At 33.1% G+C, this 24,048-nt stretch overlaps 1 protein-coding gene across 3 annotated transcripts in view; it reads right to left on the bottom strand.

Annotated features, from left to right (window-relative positions):
* The window catches only part of Csmd3 (CUB and Sushi multiple domains 3), a 1,133,871-nt gene that overhangs the window by 315,248 nt on the left and 794,575 nt on the right, over positions 1-24,048 (bottom strand). For all 3 annotated transcript variants that reach the window (XM_027947308.2, XM_027947313.2, XM_027947317.2), the window contains one exon: positions 16,750-16,919. In XM_027947308.2, the coding sequence (XP_027803109.2) occupies positions 16,750-16,919 (170 nt within the window). The remainder of the gene's footprint in view (positions 1-16,749; positions 16,920-24,048) is intronic.

Below are 24,048 nucleotides of genomic sequence, written 5' to 3'. Positions count from 1 at the left end.
TACAAGCAGGTGCATCTCAGATCAGGCATCCAAAAGAGATTGTGAGGCCCATCCCTTCAGCCTCATCTCTGTGATACATTGCATCCATCTTGGGGCACCTCAACTATTATCTCAAGTTACCTCGGCAATTGTTGTCACCACCTTTAGTTGCAGTAGCATACATTGAGGGACACCAGCAGGGTCTGGATGCCCAACATCAAGGTGAGGTACAGACAATCTGCACAGGTACTATAAGAATATAGGGTATAAATTATAATATCTCAGATCTACACTGCAAGAAAGGAAGACGCATTGACAACATAAAAAATCAAGGGAGGAAAATGCTCCAAACAAACCAGGATACTATAACAGATCCCATGGACAGCAAAGTTGATGAAATGTCAGAGAAAGAGTTCAGGAGGTTCATAATTAACATGATCTATGAGTTAAAGAATGACCTAAATGCGCAAATACAGGAAAAAATTGATCACTCCAACAAGGAGATAGGAGAACAAATACAGGTAGTAAAAGATTATTTAAAGAAAGAGCTAGAGAATCCAATAAAAAAAAGTCAGAAATCCTTGAAATAAGGATACAAAATAAATCAAATAAAAATCTCAATAGAAAGCATAACCAACAGACTAGATCACTTGGAAGAAAGAATGCCAGATAATGAAGACAAAATATACAATCTGGAAAATAAAGTTGATCACACAGTGAAGATAGTAAGAAACCACGAACAGAACATACAAGAATTATAGGACAGCATCAAAAGACCAAATCTAAGCGTTATTTGGAAAGAGGAAGGCACAGAGTTTCAAACTAAAAGCATGCACAATCTCTTCAATGAGATAATATCAGAGAATTTCCCAAGCATGAAGAATGAATTGGAAAACCAAATACAAGCTGCTTACAGGACACCAAATGTATGAAATTACAACAGATCTACTCCAAGTCACATTATAATGAATATGCCTAGCATACAGAATAAGGACAGATTCTTAAGAGCTGCAAGAGAGAGGAATCAGATCACATACAGGGGAGACCAATTTGTATCTCAGCAGCTTTTTCAACCCAGACCCTCAAAGCCAGGAGATCATGGAACAATATATACCAAGCTCTAAAAGAAAATGGAATAAATTGGCTTGTGCCATAAAGCTAAATCATAATTTACGTCTCAGGAGATTAAGTGTTACTAAGATTAAGGTAGTATGTTATTGCAATATGATTCAGCTCTTCTCTAGCATTCTAGATTTATTAGAAAAATTAATTTTGCATGGAAAATGACTATTTTTTTTTCATTTTCATTTTTCATTTTATCAGTATTTACCATATGCTAGGCTAGCTGATATAGCTAGTTACATATGGTATTTGACCACTATTTTTTCCCTCTTAAGGACTATTTCTTTTTAGCTGTTTTTAGATGCTCTTGATTTATATAAATATTTTATTCATTATTCTTTGTTATTTGCCTACTGAAATTATTCCTGTAAGAAATGGTGCATATTAATAATATGGGGAGATTTGAGCTATATTTTAAACTAGATGTTTGGACATTAAGAGTTTGATTTAGAAGTTATTTCTGAGGCAAAACATCTATTCTTGTGTATGTTTTTCCCTTCTTGACAAATACAGTCTCTTCACACAGGAACTATTTACCCTTTGTTCTGAAATTGTAAAAATATTCTGTGGTAAGAAATAAAATATTGAGTATGTGTAAAAAAAAAAGTAAAGAAAAGAAAATGGACACCACCCATGAATCTTATATCCAGCAAAACTAAGCTTTAGAGTTGATGATGAAATAAAAACCTTCCATGACAAACAAAAGTTAAAAGAATTTACAACTAGCAAGCCTACAATACAGAACATCCTCAGCAAAATATCCCAAGAAGAGGAAATGAAAAACAATGATGAAAATCAGCAGAGGGAGGCATTACACTAAAGGCAAATCTAATCAGAGGAGAAATCAAGTCACCTTAAATACCAAAAGTAAACAAAAATGGCTGGGAATACAAATCATGTCTCCATAATAACCCTGAATGCTAATGGCTTAAACTCACAAAATTAAAAGACATAGGCTAGCAGATTGGATTAAAAAAAAAAAAAAAAAGACCAAACAATATTCTGTTCCCAAGATACTCATCTCACAGGAAAAAAACATCCACAGACTGAAGGTGAAGGATTCGGAAAAATCATACCACTCACATGGACTGTGGAAGCAAGCAGGGGTTTCCATCCTCATATCAAATAAAGTAGATTTCCAGCTACAGTCAATCAAAAGGGATAAAGAAGGACACTACATACTGCTCAAGGGAACCATACACCAACAAGACTTGACAATTATAAATATACAGTCCCCAAACAATAGAGCGTCTACATTCATCAAACAAACTCTTCTCAAGTTCAAGAGTCAAACAGACCACAACACAATAATTTTAGGTGATTTTAACACACCTCTTTCACCTCTGGATAGATCTTCCAAACAAAAGCTGAACAAACAAACTATAAAACTTATAATACAATGTATAACGCAGACTTAACTGACATATATACAATATATATATATATATATATATATATATATATATATATATATAAAATATTTCATCCTTCAATGAGAGAATACACTTTCTTCTCAGCAGCACATAAATCCTTCTCTAAAATAGACCATATATCATACCACAAAGCAACTCTTAGCAAATATATAAAAAAAAGAGATTCTACCCTGCATTCTCTCAGATTATAATGGAATGAAATTAGAAATCAATGATAAAATAAGAAATAAAAGCTACTCCAATACCTGGAGACTAAATGATATGCTACTGAATGAACAATGGTTTGTAGAAGACATCAAGGAAGAGATTAAAACATTTTCAGAGGTGAATGAGAACAGAGGTACAACATATCGAAATCTCTGGGACACTATGAAGGTAGTACTAAGAGGAAAGTTCATTGCATGTAGTGCATTCCTTAGAAGAAGAAAAAGTCAACAAATAAATGACTTAACATTACAACTCAAAGTCCTAGAAAAAAGAACAAATCTTTACCAAAAGCAACAGAAGACAGGAAATAATTAAAATCAGAGCTGAAATCAATGAAATTGAAATAAAAGAAACAATTGAAAAAATTGACAAAACAAAAAGTTGTTTTTTTGGAAAAATAAATAAAATTGACAGACCCTTAGAGATGCTAACAAAGAAAAGGAGAGTGAAAACTCAAATTACTAACATATGTGATAAAAAAAGGAAATATCACAGCAAACACTACAGAAATACAGAAGATAATTAGAAATTATTTTGAAAACTTATAGTCCAATAAAATAGAAAATATCAAAGGCACTGACAATTTTCTAGAGTCATATAAATTGTCCAATTTGAATCAGGATGATATATACAATTTATACAGATCAATTTCAAGAGACAAAATAGAATCAGAAGTCTATCAACCAAGAAAAGCCCAGAACTGGATGGATACACAGCTGATTTCTACAAGACCTTTAAAGAAGAAGTAATACCAATACTCTTTAATTTCTTTCAGGAAATAGAAAAAGAGGAAGCACTTCCAAACTCATTCTATGAGGCCAATATCAGCCTGATTCCAAAACCAGGTAAGGACACATCAAAAAAAGAAAACTTCAGACTAATATCTCTAATGAACATAGATGCAAAAATTCTCAATAAAATTCTGGCAAATCTAATACAAAAACATATCAAAAAGATCCTGCATCATGATCAAGTGGTATTCATTCCAAGGATACAAGGTTGGTTCAACATATGGAAATCAATAAATGTAATTCATCACATCAATAGGCTTAAATAATCATATGATCATCTCAATAGATGCAGAAAAAGCATTTGACAAAATACAGCACCAATTCATGTTCAAAACACTAGAAAAATTAGGGATAACAGGAATATATCTCAACATCATACAGGCAATCTATGCTAAGCCCCAGGCCAACATCATAGTTCTTGAGTCACTGGCCAGAGCAATTAGATGAAAGAAATTAAAGGAATACACATAGGAAAAAATAACTCAAATTAGCACATTAGCTGATGATGTGATTCTATACCTAGAAGACCCAAAACATTCCATCAGAAAACTTCTAGGACTAGTAAATTAATTCAGCAATGTAGCAGGAAATAAAATCAACACCCATAAATCAAATGCATTTCTATACATCAGTGACAAATCCTCAGAAAAGGAAATGAGGAAAACTACCTCATTTACAATAACCTCAAAAAAAAATTGGGAATCAACTTAATGAAAGAGGTGAAATATTTATATAATGAAAATTCCAGAACCCTAAGGAAAGAAGTCAAAGAAGACCTTAGAAGATGGAAAGATCTACCTTGCTCTTGGATAGGCAAAGTGAATATTATCAAAATGATCATACTATCAAAAGCACTGTACAGATTTAGTGCAGTTCCAATAAAAATCCCAATGACATTCCTCACAGAAATAGAAAAAACAGTCATTAAATTCATCTGGAAAAATAAGAGACCTAGAACACTTAAAGCAATCCTTAGCGAGAAGAGTGAAGCAGGTGACATCACTATACCAGACTTTAAACTATACTACATAGCAATAGTAACAAAAACAGCATGGTATTGTCACCAAAACAGACTGGTAGACTAATGGTTCAGAATAGAGGACACAGAGACTAATCCACAAAATTACAATTATCTTTAATTAAACAAAGGTGCCAAAAACATACACTGGAGAAAAGATAGCCTCTTAACAATGGTGCTGGGAAAACTGGAAATCCATATGCAACAAAATGAAATTAAACCCCTATATCTCACTATGCATAAAACTGTTCACAAAACTGTACAGCATAACTAATGTCAGACTCTAATGGAAACAGTTTTCAACTAACATTAGTTATGCTGTACAGACTCTCCTACATCCTGCAGGTAAAACTTATTATGACAAACTGCATATCAACCCTGAAAACTCTTGTTGTGAGTGATCTAATAAATACATACTTAAAAAACATAGTCTCATTCATTTTTTAATGATTTAGCAGGTAAGATGTTATCTGAACCGAAGAGCAGAAGGTACATAAAAATCAAAATGAAAAAAATACATAAATTACATATAATTATGTGTGTGTGTATGTGTGTGTTTGTGTGTGTGTAAAATCATTCAAACTTCAAATTATTCCTCCTCTTGGATAGTGGAATTTTCATTTTTGGTCATTTGTTTTATAGGTTGATTTGGAAATTTAAATAAAGTTTCAAATAAGTTCAATTGACAAAGCTTCAATTAACATGAAGAAAAAAAGTTTAGTAGTGGTTAAGCAAATAAAGGTCTAAAACTTATTTTGTTATTTTCAAAGATAATATAAAAAGAGCAGAAAATATTTGCACTTATTCAATTATTTAGGTTTTAGAAATAGTTAGATGATGTATCCTCAATTATGTGAGATAGCATATTTTAGTAAGGGAGTTGGAAGCACAAAAAATGGTCAACTTCTCAGGAGCTTTGATGACCAGTTGAAAACCCAACTCTAAATTTCCATGACTTACAGCTGCAGCAGATGGAATGTCAGATAAAGAATTCAGGATATACATGCTTCAGATGATATGGAGTATCAAGGAAGACATTAAACAGCAAAATCAGACAATGAAAGATCACTTCGACAACGAATTACGCAAACAAATCCAGGAAGCAAAGGATCAACTATACAGGGAGATAGAGGTTATAAAAAACAAACAAACAGAAATCCTAGAAATGCAGGAAGCAATAAACCAACTTAAAAACTCAATGGAGAATACTACCAGCAGAGTACAACACTTAGAAGATAGAACATCAGACAATGAAGACAAAGTATTTCAACTGGAAAAGAACATAGACAGCTCAGCAAGACTGTTAAGAAACCATGAGCAGAACATCCAAGAAATATGGGATAACATTAAGAGACCAAACTTAAGAGTCATTGGGATACAGGAAGGTACAGAGCTCCAAACCAAAGGAATGAGAAGTCTATTCAATGAAATAATACAAGAAAACTTCCCAGACTTGAAGAATGAGACAGAATCCCAAATCCTAGAAGCCTACAGGACGCCGAATGTGCAAAATCATAAGAGATCCACACCTAGACACATTATAATGAAGATGCCCAACATACAGAATAAGGAGAGAATTTTAAAAGCTACAAGAGAAAGGAAGCAGATTACATTTAGGGGTAAGCCAATCAGGATAACAGCTAATCTTTCAACACAGACTCTGAAAGCTAGAAGATCCTGGAATAACATATTTCAAACACTGAAAGAAAATGGGTTCCAACCAAGAATTGTGTATCCAGCGAAATTAAGCTTCAGGATGGAAGATGAAATTAAAACCTTCCATGATAAACAAAAGTTTAAAGAATTCGCAGCTAGAAAACCATCTCTTCAAAACATCCTCGCCAAAGCATTACAGGAAGAGGAAATGGAAAATAACAATGAAAACCAACAGTGGGAGGTAGGACAGTAAAGGGGGGGGGGAATAATCAAAGAGGAAAACAAACCATGTTTAGTAACAGAAATAAACAAATATGGCTGGAAGAACAACCCATATCTCAATAATAACCCTAAATGTCAATGGCTTAAACTCACCAATTAAGAGACACAGGCTAGTAGAATGGATCACAAAACAAGACCCAACAATATGCTGCCTACAGGAGATGCATTTGATAGGAAAAGACATACATAGGCTGAAGGTGAAAGGTTGGGAAAAATCATATAACTCATATGGACTTCGGAAACAAGCAGGAGTGTCCATACTCATATCAAATAAAATAGATTTCAAGCCAAAGTTAATCAAAAGAGATAAAGAGGGACACTACATACTGCTTAAGGGAACCATACACCAACAAGACATAACAATCATAAATATTTATGCCCCAAACAATGGTGCAGCTATGTTCGTCAAACAAACTCTTCTCAAGTTCAAGAGTCTAATAGACCACCATACCATAATCATGGGAGACTTCAACACACCTCTCTCGCCACTGGACAGATCTTCCAAACAAAAGTTGAATAAGGAAACTATAGAACTCAATAACACTATTAATAACCTAGACCTAATTGACATATATAGAATATACCACCCAACATCAAGCAGTTACACTTTTTTCTCAGCAGCACATGGATCCTTCTCAAAAATAGATCATATATTATGTCACAGGGCAACTCTTAGACAATATAAAGGAGTAGAGATAATACCATGCATCTTATCTGATCATAATGGAATGAAACTGAAAATCAACGATAAAAGAAGGAAGGAAAAAGCATACATCACTTGGAGAATGAACAATAGGTTACTGAATGATCAATGGGTTATAGAAGACATCAAGAAGGAAATTAAAAAAATTCTTAGAGATAAATGAAAACACAGACACAACATATCGGAATCTATGGGACACATTGAAAGCAGTTCTAAGAGGAAAATTCATTGCTTGGAGTTCATTCCTTAAAAAAAGAAAAAACCAACAAATAAATGATCTCATACTTCATCTCAAAATCCTTGAAAAAGAAGAGCAAAACAACAGCAAAAGAAGTAGAAGGCAAGAAATAATTAAAATCAGAGCTGAAATCAATGAAATCGAAACAAAAGAAACAATTGAAAAAATTGACAAAACTAAAAGTTGGTTCTTTGAAAAAATAAACAAAATCGACAGACCCTTAGCGATGCTAGCGAAGAGAAGAAGAGAAAGAACTCAAATTACTAGCATACGGGATGAAAAAGGCAATATCACAACAGACACTTCAGAAATACAGAAGATAATCAAAAACTATTTTGAATCCTTATACTCCAACAAATTAGAAGATAGTGAAGGCATAGATAAATTTCTTAAGTCATATGATCTGCCCAGATTGAGTCAGGAGGATATAGAAAACCTAAACAGACCAATATCAATTGAGGAAATAGAAGAAACCATAAAAAGACTACCAACTAAGAAAAGCCCAGGTCCAGATGGGTATACAGCAGAATTTTACAAAACCTTTAAAGAAGAACTAATACCAATACTTTTCAAGCTACTTCAGGAAATAGAAAAGGAGGGAGAACTTCCAAATTCATTCTATGAGGCCAACATCACCCTGATACCTAAACCAGACAAAGACACTTCAAAGAAAGAAAACTACAGACCAATATCTCTAATGAACCTAGATGCAAAAATCCTCAATAAAATTCTGGCGAATCGGATACAAAAACATATCAAAAAAATTGTACACCATGATCAAGTAGGATTCATCCCTGGGATGCAAGGTTGGTTCAATATACGGAAATCAATAAATGTTATTCACCACATCAATAGACTTAAAAATAAGAACCATATGATCATCTCGATAGATGCGGAAAAAGCATTTGACAAAGTACAGCATCCCTTTATGTTCAAAACTCTAGAAAAACTAGGGATAACAGGAACATACCTCAATATTGTAAAAGCAATCTATGCTAAGCCTCAGGCTAGCATCATTCTGAATGGAGAAAAACTGAAGGCATTCCAACTAAAATCTGGAACTAGACAGGGATGCCCTCTCTCACCACTTCTGTTCAACATAGTTCTCGAAACACTGGCCAGAGCAATTAGACAGACGAAAGAAATTAAAGGCATAAAAATAGGAAAAGAAGAACTTAAATTATCACTATTTGCAGATGATATGATTCTATACCTAGCAGACCCAAAAGGCTCTACAAAGAAACTATTAGAGCTAATAAATGAATTCAGCAAAGTGACAGGATATAAAATCAACACGCATAAATCAAAGGCATTCCTGTATATCAGCGACAAATCCTCTGAAATGGAAATGAGGACAACCACTCCATTCAAAATAACTTCAAAAAAAATAAAATACTTGGGAATAAACCTAACAAAAGAGGTGAAAGACTTATACAATGAAAACTACAGAACCCTAAAGAGAGAAATAGAAGAAGATCTTAGAAGATGGAAAAATATACCCTGTTCATGGATAGGCAGAACTAACATCATCAAAATGGCGATATTACCAAAAGTTCTCTATAGGTTTAATGCAATGCCAATCAAAATCCCAACGGCATTTCTTGTAGAAATAGAGAAAGCAATCATGAAATTCATATGGAAAAATAAAAGACCCAGAATAGCAAAAACAATGCTAAGCAGGAAGTGTGAATCAGGCGGTATAGCGATACCAGACTTCAAACTATACTACAGAGCAATAGTAACAAAAACAGCATGGTACTGGTACCAAAACAGGCGGGTGGACCAATGGTGCAGAATAGAGGACACAGAAACCAATCCACAAAACTACAACTATCTTATATTTGATAAAGGGGCTAAAAGCATGCAATGGAGGAAGGATAGCATCTTCAACAAATGGTGCTGGGAAAACTGGAAATCCATATGCAACAAAATGAAACTGAATCCCTTTCTCTCGCCATGCACAAAAGTGAATTCAAAATGGATCAAGGAGCTTGATATCAAATCAGAGACGCGCCGTCTGATAGAAGAAAAAGTTGGCTACGATCTACAGTCGGTGGGGTCGGGCTCCAAATTCCTCAATAGGACACCCATAGCACAAAAGTTAATAACTAGAATCAACAAATGGGACTTACTCAAACTAAAAAGTTTTTTCTCAGCAAAAGAAACAATAAGAGAGGTAAATAGGGAGCCTACACCCTGGGAACAAATCTTTACTCCTCACACTTCAGATAGAGCCCTAATATCCAGAGTATACAAAGAACTCAAAAAATTAGACAATAAGAAAACAAACAACCCAATCAACAAATGGGCCAAGGACCTGAACAGACACTTCTCAGAGGAGGACATACAGTCAATCAACAAGTACATGAAAAAATGCTCACCATCTCTAGCTGTCAGAGAAATGCAAATCAAAACCACCCTAAGATACCATCTCACTCCAGTAAGATTGGCAGCCATTAGGAAGTCAAACAACAACAAGTGCTGGCGAGGATGTGGGGAAAAGGGTACACTTGTACATTGCTGGTGGGACTGCAGATTGGTGCAGCCAATTTGGAAAGCAGTATGGAGATTTCTTGGAAAGCTGGGAATGGAGCCACCATTTGACCCAGCTATTCCCCTTCTTGGTCTATTCCCTAAAGACCTAAAAAGAGCATGCTACAGGGACACTGCTACATCGATATTCATAGCAGCACAGTTCACAATAGCAAGACTGTGGAACCAACCTAGATGCCCTTCAATAGACGAATGGATAAAAAAAATGTGGCATTTATACACAATGGAGTATTACTCTGCATTAAAAAATGACAAAATCATAGAATTTACAGGGAAATGGAAGGCATTAGAGCAGATTATGCTAAGTGAAGCTAGCCAATCCCTAAAAAACAAATGCCAAATGTCTTCTTTGATATAAGGAGAGTAACTAAGAACAGTGTAGGGACGAAGAACAGGAGAAGAAGATTAACATTTAACAGGGATGAGAGGTGGGAGGGAAAGGGAGAGAGAAGGAAAATTGCATGGTAATGGAAGGAGACCCTCAGGGTTATACAGTGGAGGAGGTAGAGAGAGAGGACGGGAGGGGAGGGGAGAGGTGGGGAGGGGGGAGGGTGGAGGATGGGAAAGGCAGTGGAGCACAACAGACACTAGTATGGCAATTTGTAAATCAATGGATGTGTAACTGATGTGATTCTGCAATCTGTGTATGGGGTGAAGGTGGGAGTTCATAACCCACTTGAATCAAAGTGTGGAATATGATATGTCAAGAAATTTGTAATGTTTTGAACAACCCACAATAAAAAATTAAAAAAAAAAAATTTCCATGACTTGTCACAGATTACTTTATGTTCTGGTCCTTACTATGAAAGACAGTGAAGGATTTTATGAGGCCTAACATGATAGCCCATAGAGTAGACATCTACAGAGTATTTTTTTAAAATATTTTTTTTTAGTTGTTAATTGTCCTTTATTTTATTTATTTATATGTGGTGCTGAGAATTGAACCCAGTGCCTCACACATGCCAGGCAAGTGCACTACAACTGAGCCACATCCCCGTCCACTACAGAGTATTTTAGAGGGAAGAGTTAACAAAGGATTACCAGTGAATGACAAGGAGAGTCCACAGATATGTGTGTGTGATGAGCATGACATCACTGCTGTGCTGGAAATTGTTCAACAAGAATATCTCAAACAAATCTGATATATATGTATACCTCTTTATAAGTTTGTTCATTTGCTTTATAAATACATTTTGTGGATATAAAGAGAGGTGGATGAACTTTTTCTGAAAACAGCTAGATAATAAATATTCAAGATTTTATGGGATAATATTATCTCTTTCACCACTGCTCAGTCCCACCATTGTAGAACAAAAACAGACACAGACAATACATAAATGGATGAACATGACTTTCTCCCAACAAAATTGTATTTTTTAAAACAGGCGTCAGTTAATCATGACTGTGCATGCCAAGCTACTTGGGAGGCTGAGGCAGGAGAATTACTTGAGCCAAAGAGATTGAAGCTAGCCTGGGTAACATAGGAAGACATCATCATTTAAAAAGAAAAGGTGTCCACCTCCAATTTGGCCTACTAATAAAATGTGCTCTATTTATTATAAGATCCATATAACTAATTAATTATTATAGAAATGTATCATTCTGTATTTGTCAAAATTACATTATGTAAATGACAAACAAGAAAAATTCCAAAATAAATATTTCTTGATTTTTTTTTGGCCTTAAGAGGAAAGTACATCAAAAACATGATTATATCAGAAATTTATTAACTTGCAAATGACATAAGCAACTTTTTTAGTAAATTGAATTTGGTAGTGAAATAGTAAAAAGAAAAATCCTCAATATATTGTGCTATTTACTAGAATAGCTACAGATACAACCTATTTATATTTAAATATACATAAGGAATAAAAAAATAAATACAACCATAATTTGTAGTGTTTGTTGATTTCTGTTATGTGGCTACACCATGGCCAATATCAAGGTATCGATGTGATTATCATTTAATGTAGGGTTGGAAAGAGATAAACCATGCCATGATATTTTCATTATTGTGATCCAATAAATGTACTCTATCAAAGAATAAAAATCACAATAATTTTAACTATCTTATAGGTTTTATTTTCTATTCCAGACTCAGACAGCATTTCACTACAGAGTAAGAATTCTGATGCACTCAGCAGAGAAGGTTGGTTTGTAGACAGAGAAAGACTGAAGAAAACAGAAACAAAAGAAAAGAAAAACAACAGATCTGTCATTTTCAAGTCACTTTCCTTCTGAGTTGGGACAGGGAGATTGAACAATAGGAAAATAAGATTAGTTAACATCAGGTTATCTCAGGTAACTTCTTTTGTGTAAGGATTAAAACTGGGAATTTCATTATCATGCCAATTGATCCTTGCTTGTTTGGGAAATTTGGTTGTTATCTCTAATCCTGATTTTCCACAAGTTCATATAAACAGCTTTGTTTCAGCTTGGTGATTTGGAACTTTGGAATGAGTGACTCGATTTTGATTTTTTCACTTGATCTATTGAAGCCTACTACAGGAGTTTTGTCCAAAACAATGTAAATATAAATTTTTATCCAGTATCTCTAAAACACTAGTAAAATAGTTAAGAAATGAAAGGTTATGTTTTTACTTTTCATTATGTTAACAATTATAATTTTATTACAATCTGATTTGTTATATAATGAAAGTTTAGAAAGAGTAACATTTTACAATAAGCTCTTAAAATTTAACCACAGGGCCTTACAAATGCAAATCTCAAACTCTCAAACACATCTAGGAAAGAAACTTGAAATCATGTTGAGATAGCAATTCAGGAATATAGCAAGAACACTAAGTCTCAAAAGAGAAACATCATAAACTGTTGGAGTGTAGAAGAAATCGCTCATGAGCAACCCAGTCTGTGTCCTTGATCCTATTTACTTGCTTGCAGTTTTTCCTACTGGTTGATGAAAGGGTAACAAAACCACAAGATAATCACAAGTCATCTGAAAGAACTGCTCAATTAGGGACTGTGTACATTAAAAGCTTTGATGACCAAGAAGTGACCTTAACCTCATCATTATAGTCAGATGCACCCCTGAGTGAAAATTTAAGATATTAATGAGAAATCCAATGGAGGAAGTGCAAAATAAGAACAAGCCAGAGCAATGAGCAATTGCAAGGACAGCTCACATGCAATTGCATGACCCTGCGCACACTCCACCTCTAGGTCAGCCTCTAGCTACTGTCCTTCCATAAATGTTAAAAACCCAGGGAAAGACTAGGTGACCCACTCTTTGAGATGTGCCATACTCCCATTTTGGAGTGTATACTTTCCCTTTGTAATAATTTCTTACTTTTCTATTTATACCTAATGTGTCCTTAAATTATTTTCTGCAAAATGGTTAAGAACATAGAAGGTCTGAATAGAGGTCTTCTCTGTGCCTGAAGATTTCTTCAGATGCCTGTATAGTCAAGATGTATCACAGAATGCAATAAGAGGTAATTATCCCTTCTCATATCACTAAAAGAGTATTATTGGCCAGGTAATTCAACTATCTAATTTTTCATTAATATGGCATCAAAACCCCTGCCCCCTTTTCCCACAAAATATCAAACACCAGTTTTGAGGTACTATGCTGGCTTTTCTCCACAATCATTTATGCTCTATATATCATGTAAGAAATAAGTTGTTTTGTTTGTTTGCTTTGTGTATAGTTAGTACTGTGAAAAAACCCAGGAACATTCCATATCTGAGACATATTCCAACTCTTTTTATTTTATTTTGAGACATATCTCATTGCCCAGGCTGATCTCAAACTTGCAATCCACTTGCTTCAGCCTCCAAAGGAGCTGGGATTTCAGGCATGCACCATGGTATCTAGCTAAGAAATAAGTTTGTGTTTGTTTCTGCAGTGCTGGGAATCTAACCAGGGTCTCTAGAATACTAAGCAAGTGTTCTTCCACTGATCTACAACCCTGGACCCAAGAAATAAGTCTTTGTGAAGGCTAGCTATTGTAAAAGGATTGTCTCAGATTTTGTCCCTGCTATATTCTTTCATCTAAACATAGTGCTTAATCTTTGTTTGAAAATAAAAACAAACACAACAACAACAACAAAAATCAGAACTAATATTTCTGACTGGTATTCAGCTTTCATCCTTCCAGGCTGACGATGGAAACTATTCAGTTTTGATTGCTTAAACCCTAGATAAAACAAATACTTTCTATGACTCTTAACTGAAAGAATTAAATTACATATTAAAAGTATGACCATTGAGAATAGAATACAAGCCAGGTGCAGTGGTGCACACCTGTAATCCCAGCTACTTAGGATGTTGAGGCAGAAGAATTGAAAGTTCAAGGCCAGCCTCAACAATTTATTGTGGAGGAATATATTGAGATCCTGTCTCAAAATTAAAATATTAAAATGCTAGGGGATTCAGCTAAATGCTAGAGTGCCTCTGGACTCAATCAACAGTACCTTAAAAAAATTAAAAGAAGAATATAAGAATACATTCTATTCAGACTCCAACCAACCTAGAAAAACATTTCCTTGATGAGTTAAGAAGAAAATAAATAGCCAGGTACAATGGCACACACCTATAATCCCTTGAGAGACTGAGGTGGGAGGATGGCTAGCTTGAGGCTAGCCTGGGAAATATACTGAGATAGTGAGACCTAGGGTCTAATTTAGGTCTCTAAGAATGTTTTTTTCTTAGCTGTGTTACATGTAGTGATGCTAGAGCCCCAAGAATCAGAAACAGAGGAATTTGTATACCTGGCTTTCTATCTGGATCCCAGGAAGGTGGTATGACTCATAGAAATTTACACATTCCCAGAAAAGAGTTAAGAAAGAAATAGCTACCAGTGACTGAATAGGTAACTAGACTTGAACCAGCCACATGCAATAATGGTATAACTCAGTGTCCTATACCAAATAGCTAAAAAGTGTTTCTAATCAGGTTGAGAGTAGGAGCTAGAAGATACAAACAGGCCTAACAGTTGGAAAAACTAGAATGGAATACTGAGCAACCACTCCACTAAAGAGACTGAAATTGAAGTTTTGTTGTTGTTGTTGTTGTTTTCAGACTAGCTTTATTTCTCATCATCACATTCCCTCAGGTTGTCACTTATTGAGGTTCTGCCCTTCTCAAGGTACCACCCATGACAAGTGCATATGAACTTGCTCAAATAAGTGAGACCTAAGAAAAAAGCACTCTGAAAAACACATTAAGACTATCTTATTTTTAAAAGACATCATCTCTTATGCCAAATGGATTTTCCAGATATTAAGAACCATTCAATATAGGAAAATAAATTTCAAGCATCACAAAAGGAGAGTTATTTATTTATTGTTTTTGTTTTTTAGTAGTGATAGTGGTATGTAGGAGTGGTAGATGTAAGGAAGCACTTCCTGACTTTGAACTTTATCATGGTTGTTTATGGGATACAGATTATTGGTCTGGCTTAGACATTTCATGCATACATTGATACATTTTTTTCCCCTAGCCAGAAAAAAATTACGCTTCTTTTCTACATAGAAGAATTCAATAATCTCAATGTTGACTCCAATTATAAAATATAAATTATAATTATTATTTTGTTTTGTTTATTATTTATTATTATTATTTATTTGTAGTACTGGGGATCAAACCCAGGACCTCATGCATGCTAGGCAAGAAAGCATTCTACCACTGAGCTATTCCTGCAGCTTGCAGATATACATTATTTTAAAAGGAAAATCCAACCAATGAAGTGGAGGTGTAAGGACATTGAATAATGAATTTCACCGTGCAAAATGTGCATGAACCAGGAATATATATATTGGTCCTAATTAATATTGAAATTGTATACATTTAAGTGTACTGCAGAAAATATTTCCCAAGTCCTATACAACTCTTATAAACATACAGTAGTGTTTGGCTTAAACAGCCATCAATTATTATCCAATGATTTTACTTTTTAAAGGTAAGTAACAATATTAAAGCTATTGCTTACATGAGAATCTTCTATCACAACCATTCTGAGATATCATTTTTTTCAAGATTAGTGAAAACAGAAGTATATTGTATGTGTCACCTTGAACAAAAAAATCTTTCCATTTAAGAAAGATATACATAACTTTTAAATCTTTAAATGTGATTTCATAAAAGTAATTATTTTCATTTTTAAAATATTGAATATAAACTATATGTTACCAAAACACTTACATTGCAAAATAGGAACCAGCAACTATGGTGATATTGATTTTCAAAAACATATTACCTTTTAAAAAACTATGGCATTTCATTATTTCAAAAAATGTAAATACCCAGCTTTATACTAAATATTAATTATTAACAAAGTATATTCTTTTCTAAATTTATAGACACTGATTTATTAGGCTTAAAATATTCATGAAACTGCATAAATGCAAATAATTCTTCACATATCCACAGAGAAAGATATTACTTAATAGACATAAAATAAAAACAAATCAGCATCATGTTTCTTAAAGAAATGACCATTCACATTAATCATGTTTATATATAATATTTATTTAATAAGATATTTCGTGTTTAATTTTTTTTATTTTGATGTTATTGAAACATGAAAATGTATGCATTAAAAATAAAATTTATATTTTTATTATAAATAAACATTGGAAAGAAAACATTCTATTTCAATTCAGATAATAATAAAAATGTGGACTGATATATAATATGCATGTATGAATGATAAAATCCATTTATGGTTTATTATATATATATATATATATATCAATGTGTACTTAGTAAAAATGATCAAAATACAAAAATGTGTAAGTCCACCTACCTTAAGAACATCTCCTTGTGCTAAATGAAATGTTCTGGCTGAAATATTGATCCCCTTTCCTGCTTGAACCTGAATACTATAAATGCATTCATGGTTGTTTTCATAGTTGAGTGGATAATTTGGAGAGAGCAAAATTCCTTCATTATTTGTTGCAGATGCACCACATTCAGCTGCAGGTAAAACAGAATATTGAAGTACAGTTAAATAGAATGCATTATTATTTTTAAATAATTTCATGTGTAGAAGTGCAAATGCATTGTATTTTACCTAGAATCTAACATAAAAATAATGCACATGTGGATATATGCTGTAGATGATTTATTCCCTTCTCAAATATTATTTAAGAAGAAGACACTACTACTCATGGAAAGAACACGTGTCTACAAATGGAAATCTAAAATAAATTTTACAAATATGATTTTCCCTTGGATGAAAGGATAGCATGGCAAAGGATACAAGTAATAGATTTTCAGAGTGTCTTTGAGTTTGCAGATTTCTGAGGAATACATTTAAATTTATAATTTAATTCTTCTAAATTAGAAAATAGTAGAGAGAGTAATTTGTTTTAAAACAACTCTAATTTTATCTTTTTATTTTTATCTTTAAATGTTTCTGATCATATGTTCTCCCAATACTCTGCATTCCCCTGATCCAAGAACTTCAAAGACAAAAAGGAAAATATTAAATTATCTTTGAAAACTAATAGAAATATTTAAAATCCACTAATAAATAGTTATTTTAAAAATTGAACATTTTTGAAAAATGTCACTTTTCAATTTAAAAGGCAGACTAGATTAAGGCATTATAACAAATTGTACAGTACTACTAACCTTCTAGCACAAGTACCTGTAGAATTCACTGTGCAAAATTTGAGGAAATATCTCACTACTTAGGGAGAAATGAGAATTTCTCAAAAAATTTAATTCAAATTTAATTTTAATTTAGTATGACTTAAAGAACTTGTAGCAATATTACAAAATATGATCAGAAATTCAGCTTATTCAGTTTTCTATCTTACCTAATTACTTTCTTCATTACTAAACCATGGTGCAAGAAGATTCATATTTTCAAAGGTTTAGCCAAAATGAAAGGAATGCAAGCCATTATTTTCCAAGTAAGATGAAAAAATAATGATTTAGGTGAATGTTTATAGAATGTAGACAAGAAGGTAAAGAATAATGAATTGTATTACCTGTTAAATAATTAAACATTAACAAAATAAGACCAAAGGAAGAAAGAATAACGAGGAAATGAAAATGACCAAGAACAAGCAGTCAGTATAATATCAACACTGTGTGAAATAATAACAAAAATGAATGCTGTGAAACTAGTAGCCAACGAATCACATGAGGAAATATCACCCAATATTTCTCCACATTCTTTATAAACTAAAAGAAAGAAAAAGAAAAAGAACTCACAGACTTCCAATATTGATTTAAATTATTTTTATTTAATATTACTTAAACATGTTAAAACATAAAAAAAGATAAGCCTTTATGCTTTCAGTGGTATACAGTCATAATACCATACATGTTTACATATCCAGGAACACAAAGGCAAAAACAATAAAATTAAAAACAACATAAATTTAATGTGGCAGAAGATTTTATTTCCCTGGAATTAAATCACCCTTGGAAATATATTTCAGGAACCAGCTGCCAGAGTATATGCTTTTGGAGTCTGTTACCTGTTTAATTACACTACTGTATAACAACTCAATTCTACCTTGACTCTGCCTTTCTGAACTACTGAGAAACTTTTCTATATACAGTACTACATGATGCCATGAATCCTTCACTTAGTCGGAAAGAATCATTTTAAATCTGTCTCATTTTTGCCACTAGATCATTAAAATCTAGATATGCTTACAGAGACATGAAGAAAATGTATCCAGATCATATAGATGATACATAACACACATTTTATTATATTATTTATAAAATTTCACATTATTTTATAGAATCATGAAGTTTTGAAAATATTTTCTTGGATGCAAAATATAGATACATTGAGAGCTCAGGTTTAAAAAGTTTAGGGACTTTGGTTCAAAGTTAAGCTCTAGTTATTCCTAGCTGTTTGACTTGGCAAATTATTTCTTCTAAGCCTCAATATTTTTATTATTGCAATAGAAATAGTAATACCTTCTTCACAGGGATTGTGTGTGTGAGTTTGTGTGCATGTGTGTGTGTGTATGTGTTGGTAATATAAATAGATAATGCATATTGAACATTTACTGTCATGCTGACATATAATAAGAACTTAATAAATTAAAGTTATTATTATAAATATTTTAAGTATAAATATTAGTGGATGCATTCTGTCACATGTACTAGAAAAATTAAAAATGAAAAAAAATTGGTTGGGATATTTATCTTGTCCCCAATGTAAAGAAATCATCCCAGGTATAGAAATACATTAATCTATAAAAAGCCAAAGGACTCTTCCTATTTCTAGAGAATAATCTATGATATTATAATTGATTTAGAAGCTTTGGTAAATTGATCAAAACATAGTTCCTAACATAGAAACAAACATAGAATGAATTAGACATAACTTTCTTGTGTGCATATATGAATACACGGCCAGTGAAACTTATCATGTACAACAACAAAAATGTGATCCTAATTAGAATAAGTTATACTCCATGTATGTGTAATATGTAAAAATACATTACTGTCATGTATATCTAAAAAGAATTTTAAAAACAAGGAAAAGAAAACAAAATAAAATGATTAAGTTACTTCAATTGCCCTTCAAAAATATAGTGCTTATTTATTGTTAAATTCTCAAAATGTGAATTAGTAAGAGCCTTCTGCCAGAAATGTCACTGGGCTTAGGCTGTGTAATTTAATGTATATTTGCCTTTTTACATTAAAATTAACATGTTTTGCTGTATTTTAATATTTCTGACAGTTTAAATGTCCCCAAAATAATTTTGGACTTGGTGAAATAAAATCAGGTCTTCAAATAAAATGGAAGGATTAAGGAGATATTTAGATTAAGTTAGTATCTCTCATTTAATTGTGATTGACTTTCTAAATTATAGGGCACAGTGCAAAATGAAATGTACTGCCCTTTTTCAAAAAGTTATTAACAATTTCAAGAGATTATTCAATCAAGCATGGGGACCTTGTTAGCATGGAGCCATGTGAAACTTCATGGGTTTCACTTTCCTGAAGTTTTAACTCTTCATTTATTTCTCATGACAACCCTTCTAGGTAAAATTTATTTTTTTCCAATTTTATAGATAAAGTCACCAAAGTGAGCTTTCTTGCTAACACTGAAGAAAGTGTTTATCAGAGCTGGGATTTATGTGTCATTTGTCATGGTGTTAAAGGGTGAAGATATCATTTCTTTTTCAGATCAAAATACTTTCTTTTAGTGTGAAAGGATGTACTACAAGTAATTATTTCAGACAATAGGTGTAACTTGAGACTATTCCTGGCAACCTGGTACATAAGGTCACTTTTTTTTCTTTTTACTTTATCTGCTGCCTACACTACTAGACCACATTTTATTAAAAATAATAAAAACTATATATGTGGGCTGGGCTGTGTCCTGGGGATCAGAATGCATCTATGCTACATATAATTTCCAAATATATACTTTATTGCATATAAGTTTTAAATGTTCAGGGATATTATCTTCTATCAAGGGAAAATATTCAAGCAACAATTAAAAATCTTCATTAATGTTCTGTGTATAACTACTGGAAAGTATGCATATTTATTTTTCAGTAAGTGCTTTAATAAAATAGTATTTTGTAATAATAATAGGTTAAGGAGAAACATATAACCAAAATATCAGATTCCCTGATTTAGTTGCTTAATAAACAGTTTATTTTAATAGAAACTTATCTTTGATTTAATCTTAGAATTTGATATATACCAAAATCTGGTTTCTATTACTCAATGTCAACTAATATTTGCCACATGCAAGCTCTCTTTCAGTACTCTTGCTACTTAAGTCTTGCTTGCTACCTGGCTTTGAACAACGTTTAATACTGAAACTAACAAACTTTGCACCATTTGACTATATACCCAAGATAAAAAACCCAGTAGGCTTCTACCTTTTCTATATAGTAAGGTGACAATGACATCCACTCGCAATCTGATTTTCCTTTTTCTGCTTTAAATGTACTTATTAGCAAGTCAAAGTCTAGAGAATGCCATACAAGACCTTTCACAATGTGACCCCAGTCAGCCCTCACACTTTTGAGTATTTGAATATGCTGTTTTCTATGTGAACACCACTTCTGATCCAAATGGATAAAGAATAAAATAATGGCCCCAATAAAGAAAAAACTTGCTGGTGGGACTGCAAATTGGTGCAGCCAATATGGAAAGCAGTATGGAGATTCCTTGGAAAACTGGGAATGGAACCACCATTTGACCCAGCTATCCCTCTCCTGGGTCTATACCCAAAGGACTTAAAAACAGCAGGAACACAGCCACATTCAATGTTTATGTAGCACAATTCACAATGGCTAAACTGTGGAACCAACTAGATGCACTTCAGTAGAGGAATGGTTAAAAAAAATGAGGCGTATATACATAATGGAATATTACTCAGCAATAAAAGAGAATAAAATCATGGCATTTGCAGGTAAATGGATGGAGCTGCAGAATATCATGCTAAGTGAAGTTAGCGCCCCAAAAGACAAATGCAAATGTTTTCTCTGATATAAGGTGACTGACTCATAGTGGGGTAGGGAGGGAGAGCATAGATGGAATAGATGAACTCTAGATAGGGCAGAGGGGTGGGAGGAGAAGAGAGGGGGCAGGAGGTTAGCAATGATGGTGGAATGTGATGGACATCATTATCCAAAGTACATGTATAAAGACATGAATTGATGTGAACATACTTTATATACAGAATACATTACAATTCTTATTACACATATAGAAATTGTTCTCTATATGTGTAATAAGAATTGTAATGTATTCTGCTGTCATGTATTTTAAAAATTAAATCAATTTAAAAAATGGCTTGAAATGGAATTATACTGTCATGATTCTTTCCAGCATCAGGTAGCTGGAATGGTGGATGAAATAAATAAAACAATGCCACATTGAAGTATCAGGAATAATTCTTAAAAATAATGGTTATAAGTGGATGTTCATGAATGTTTATCAAGAATATCAAAACTTAAGCATTTCCAATGACTATTACATGATTAGCACAGCAAGTTTTCACAGTACATACTTAGAAATGAAAAATAAGTATTAGCAAATTGTGATTGAATATTTTAAGAAATGTTAAAAGTAAGATGAGGAAGTAACAGCAGAACATCTAACTCCACTAGAAGAGAAGAATGATTAGTTGATCCTAAGAACATAAACAATGTGAAAAACAAGAGTTTAAGTAAAAGGAGTTCTAGAAATTCAAGTGGAAAATGTGAGTACAAAAAATTATCTGCCTTCACTAGGCACAGTGGTGTATACCGTAATTTGGGAGGCTGAGGTGAGAGGATCACTTAAGCTTGATGACAGCCTGGGTAACAGCAAAACTACATCTTAAATAAATTTTTTTTAAAACATTTAGGAATAAAAGAGAAAATAATATGTTACCTTCCAGCCATAATTACATTTATAGACAGTGCTTATCTATCACCTGATTGTTAAAAATTTGTGATTCACTAAATCCTGCTAATATCAAGGTCTCCAGGCAGGAGTTTTGAGGAATAGTTTATACCACATATGTATGTGAATGGATATTTTATAATAAAAATAAAGCTATGAGATCATTCTAATATAAAAAAATTATTTTCTTAATAGGATACCAGGACTGAGATGTTTTCCTATGATATTTGAAGTGGCTAGATGCATATAATAGAATGCTCTGATTTGGGGCTGGGTTTGTAGCTCAGCGGCAGACTGCTTGCTTCAAATGTGTAAGGTGCTGGGTTCAATCCTCAGCACCACATAAAAATAAATAAATAAAATCAAGGTATTGTACCCATCTACAACTAAAAATTTTTTTAAAAGAATGCTCTTATTTGGAAAAGGAATTGAATGATTTAATAAATAATTACCATATCCTTATTGCATATCGGGCATGGAAACCTTCACAAGACTAACTTTCTAGTGGAAGAGGCAGATTCTTACCAGACACTCATCAAATAAGAATATAGTGTATAGAAACATGTAACTAAGAATTCTGACCTGTTCTGAGTGGTCAGAAAAGACTCTCAGAAGGACTCAAAGTTAAAAATGAATGGTGATGAGAGAAAGTGAGTTGAGGGAAAGAACATTCCAAGCAGAGGGAACAGGTCTAAAAACATCTGGGTGGAGGAGAGAGTTGGCCGTGGCAGTTCTGGGAACTTAAAGTCCTACTATGGGAGAAGCCTTATTTGTGCAACTTTGAGCTAGTGATAGTTCTCTCAGAATGAGAAACCATTTAGGTCAGTTCTATGGAAAATGGATTATAGTCTTGGTTTACCACAGGTGGAAAAACCATAAATTATTGTTGTGGTTCAGGGAAGAGATGATAAGAAGTTGAATTACAGCAATGGAGGAAGAGGAGATTGAAAATAAAATTTGTAGAACTTGAAGACTATCAAATGTTGGGTCATGAAAGAAAGGGACGTGTAGAGAAGACATGAGGAAGAAAGGGTATGAGTAAATGCTGATGAAATTATTGTACAGGATCGATTTAGTATGTCTGTTGTACATCAGGAAAAGAAGTGTGCTAAGAAGCTAGACATATTTGTATCTGTGAGATTGACATGACACAGATAAAAAGTTTATCCAGAGAACACATGTGGATTGAGAATAAGAGGACAAAAAAAAAAGGCTGAGAATAAGGCAATATTTAATAGTATTTCTTCTATTCCACAATTCATACATACTTTTCTAGACTCTGTGAAAGCCCAATAAATTCTAACTCAATCACAAGGACTTAGGGAGTTTGGGATACTAAAAGAGAGATTAGTTATTTTTGGAATAAAAGTGTGAGAAACAGTACCTGTAGAAAGTAAGAAAAAAATATACTTCTCTTATCTAATACAATTTAATAACTCTATATACAATATGGACTTTATGATAAACCACTAGCAATAACTAATAATGTTTCAGTGCTTCCTATATGAATTTGATGTACACTTCATGTGCACTTCTCAGTGAAGTAAGTTTATATATCTTTCTTTTTCTTTTCTTTTTTCTTTTTTTTGGCGGGGGGTACTGGGTATTGAAATCAGGGACACTTTACCACTAAGGTACATTCAAGATCTTTAGTTTTCATTTTGAAACAGTCTTGATAAATTGCCAAAGCAGGACTCAAACTTGTAATATTCCTGCC

The sequence above is a fragment of the Marmota flaviventris genome, chromosome 15 (genome assembly GCF_047511675.1).
Source record: "Marmota flaviventris isolate mMarFla1 chromosome 15, mMarFla1.hap1, whole genome shotgun sequence".
NCBI lineage: Eukaryota > Metazoa > Chordata > Mammalia > Rodentia > Sciuridae > Marmota > Marmota flaviventris.
The sequence above is the reverse complement of the archived record's forward strand: the minus strand, read 5'-3'. Positions and strand labels throughout refer to the sequence as shown.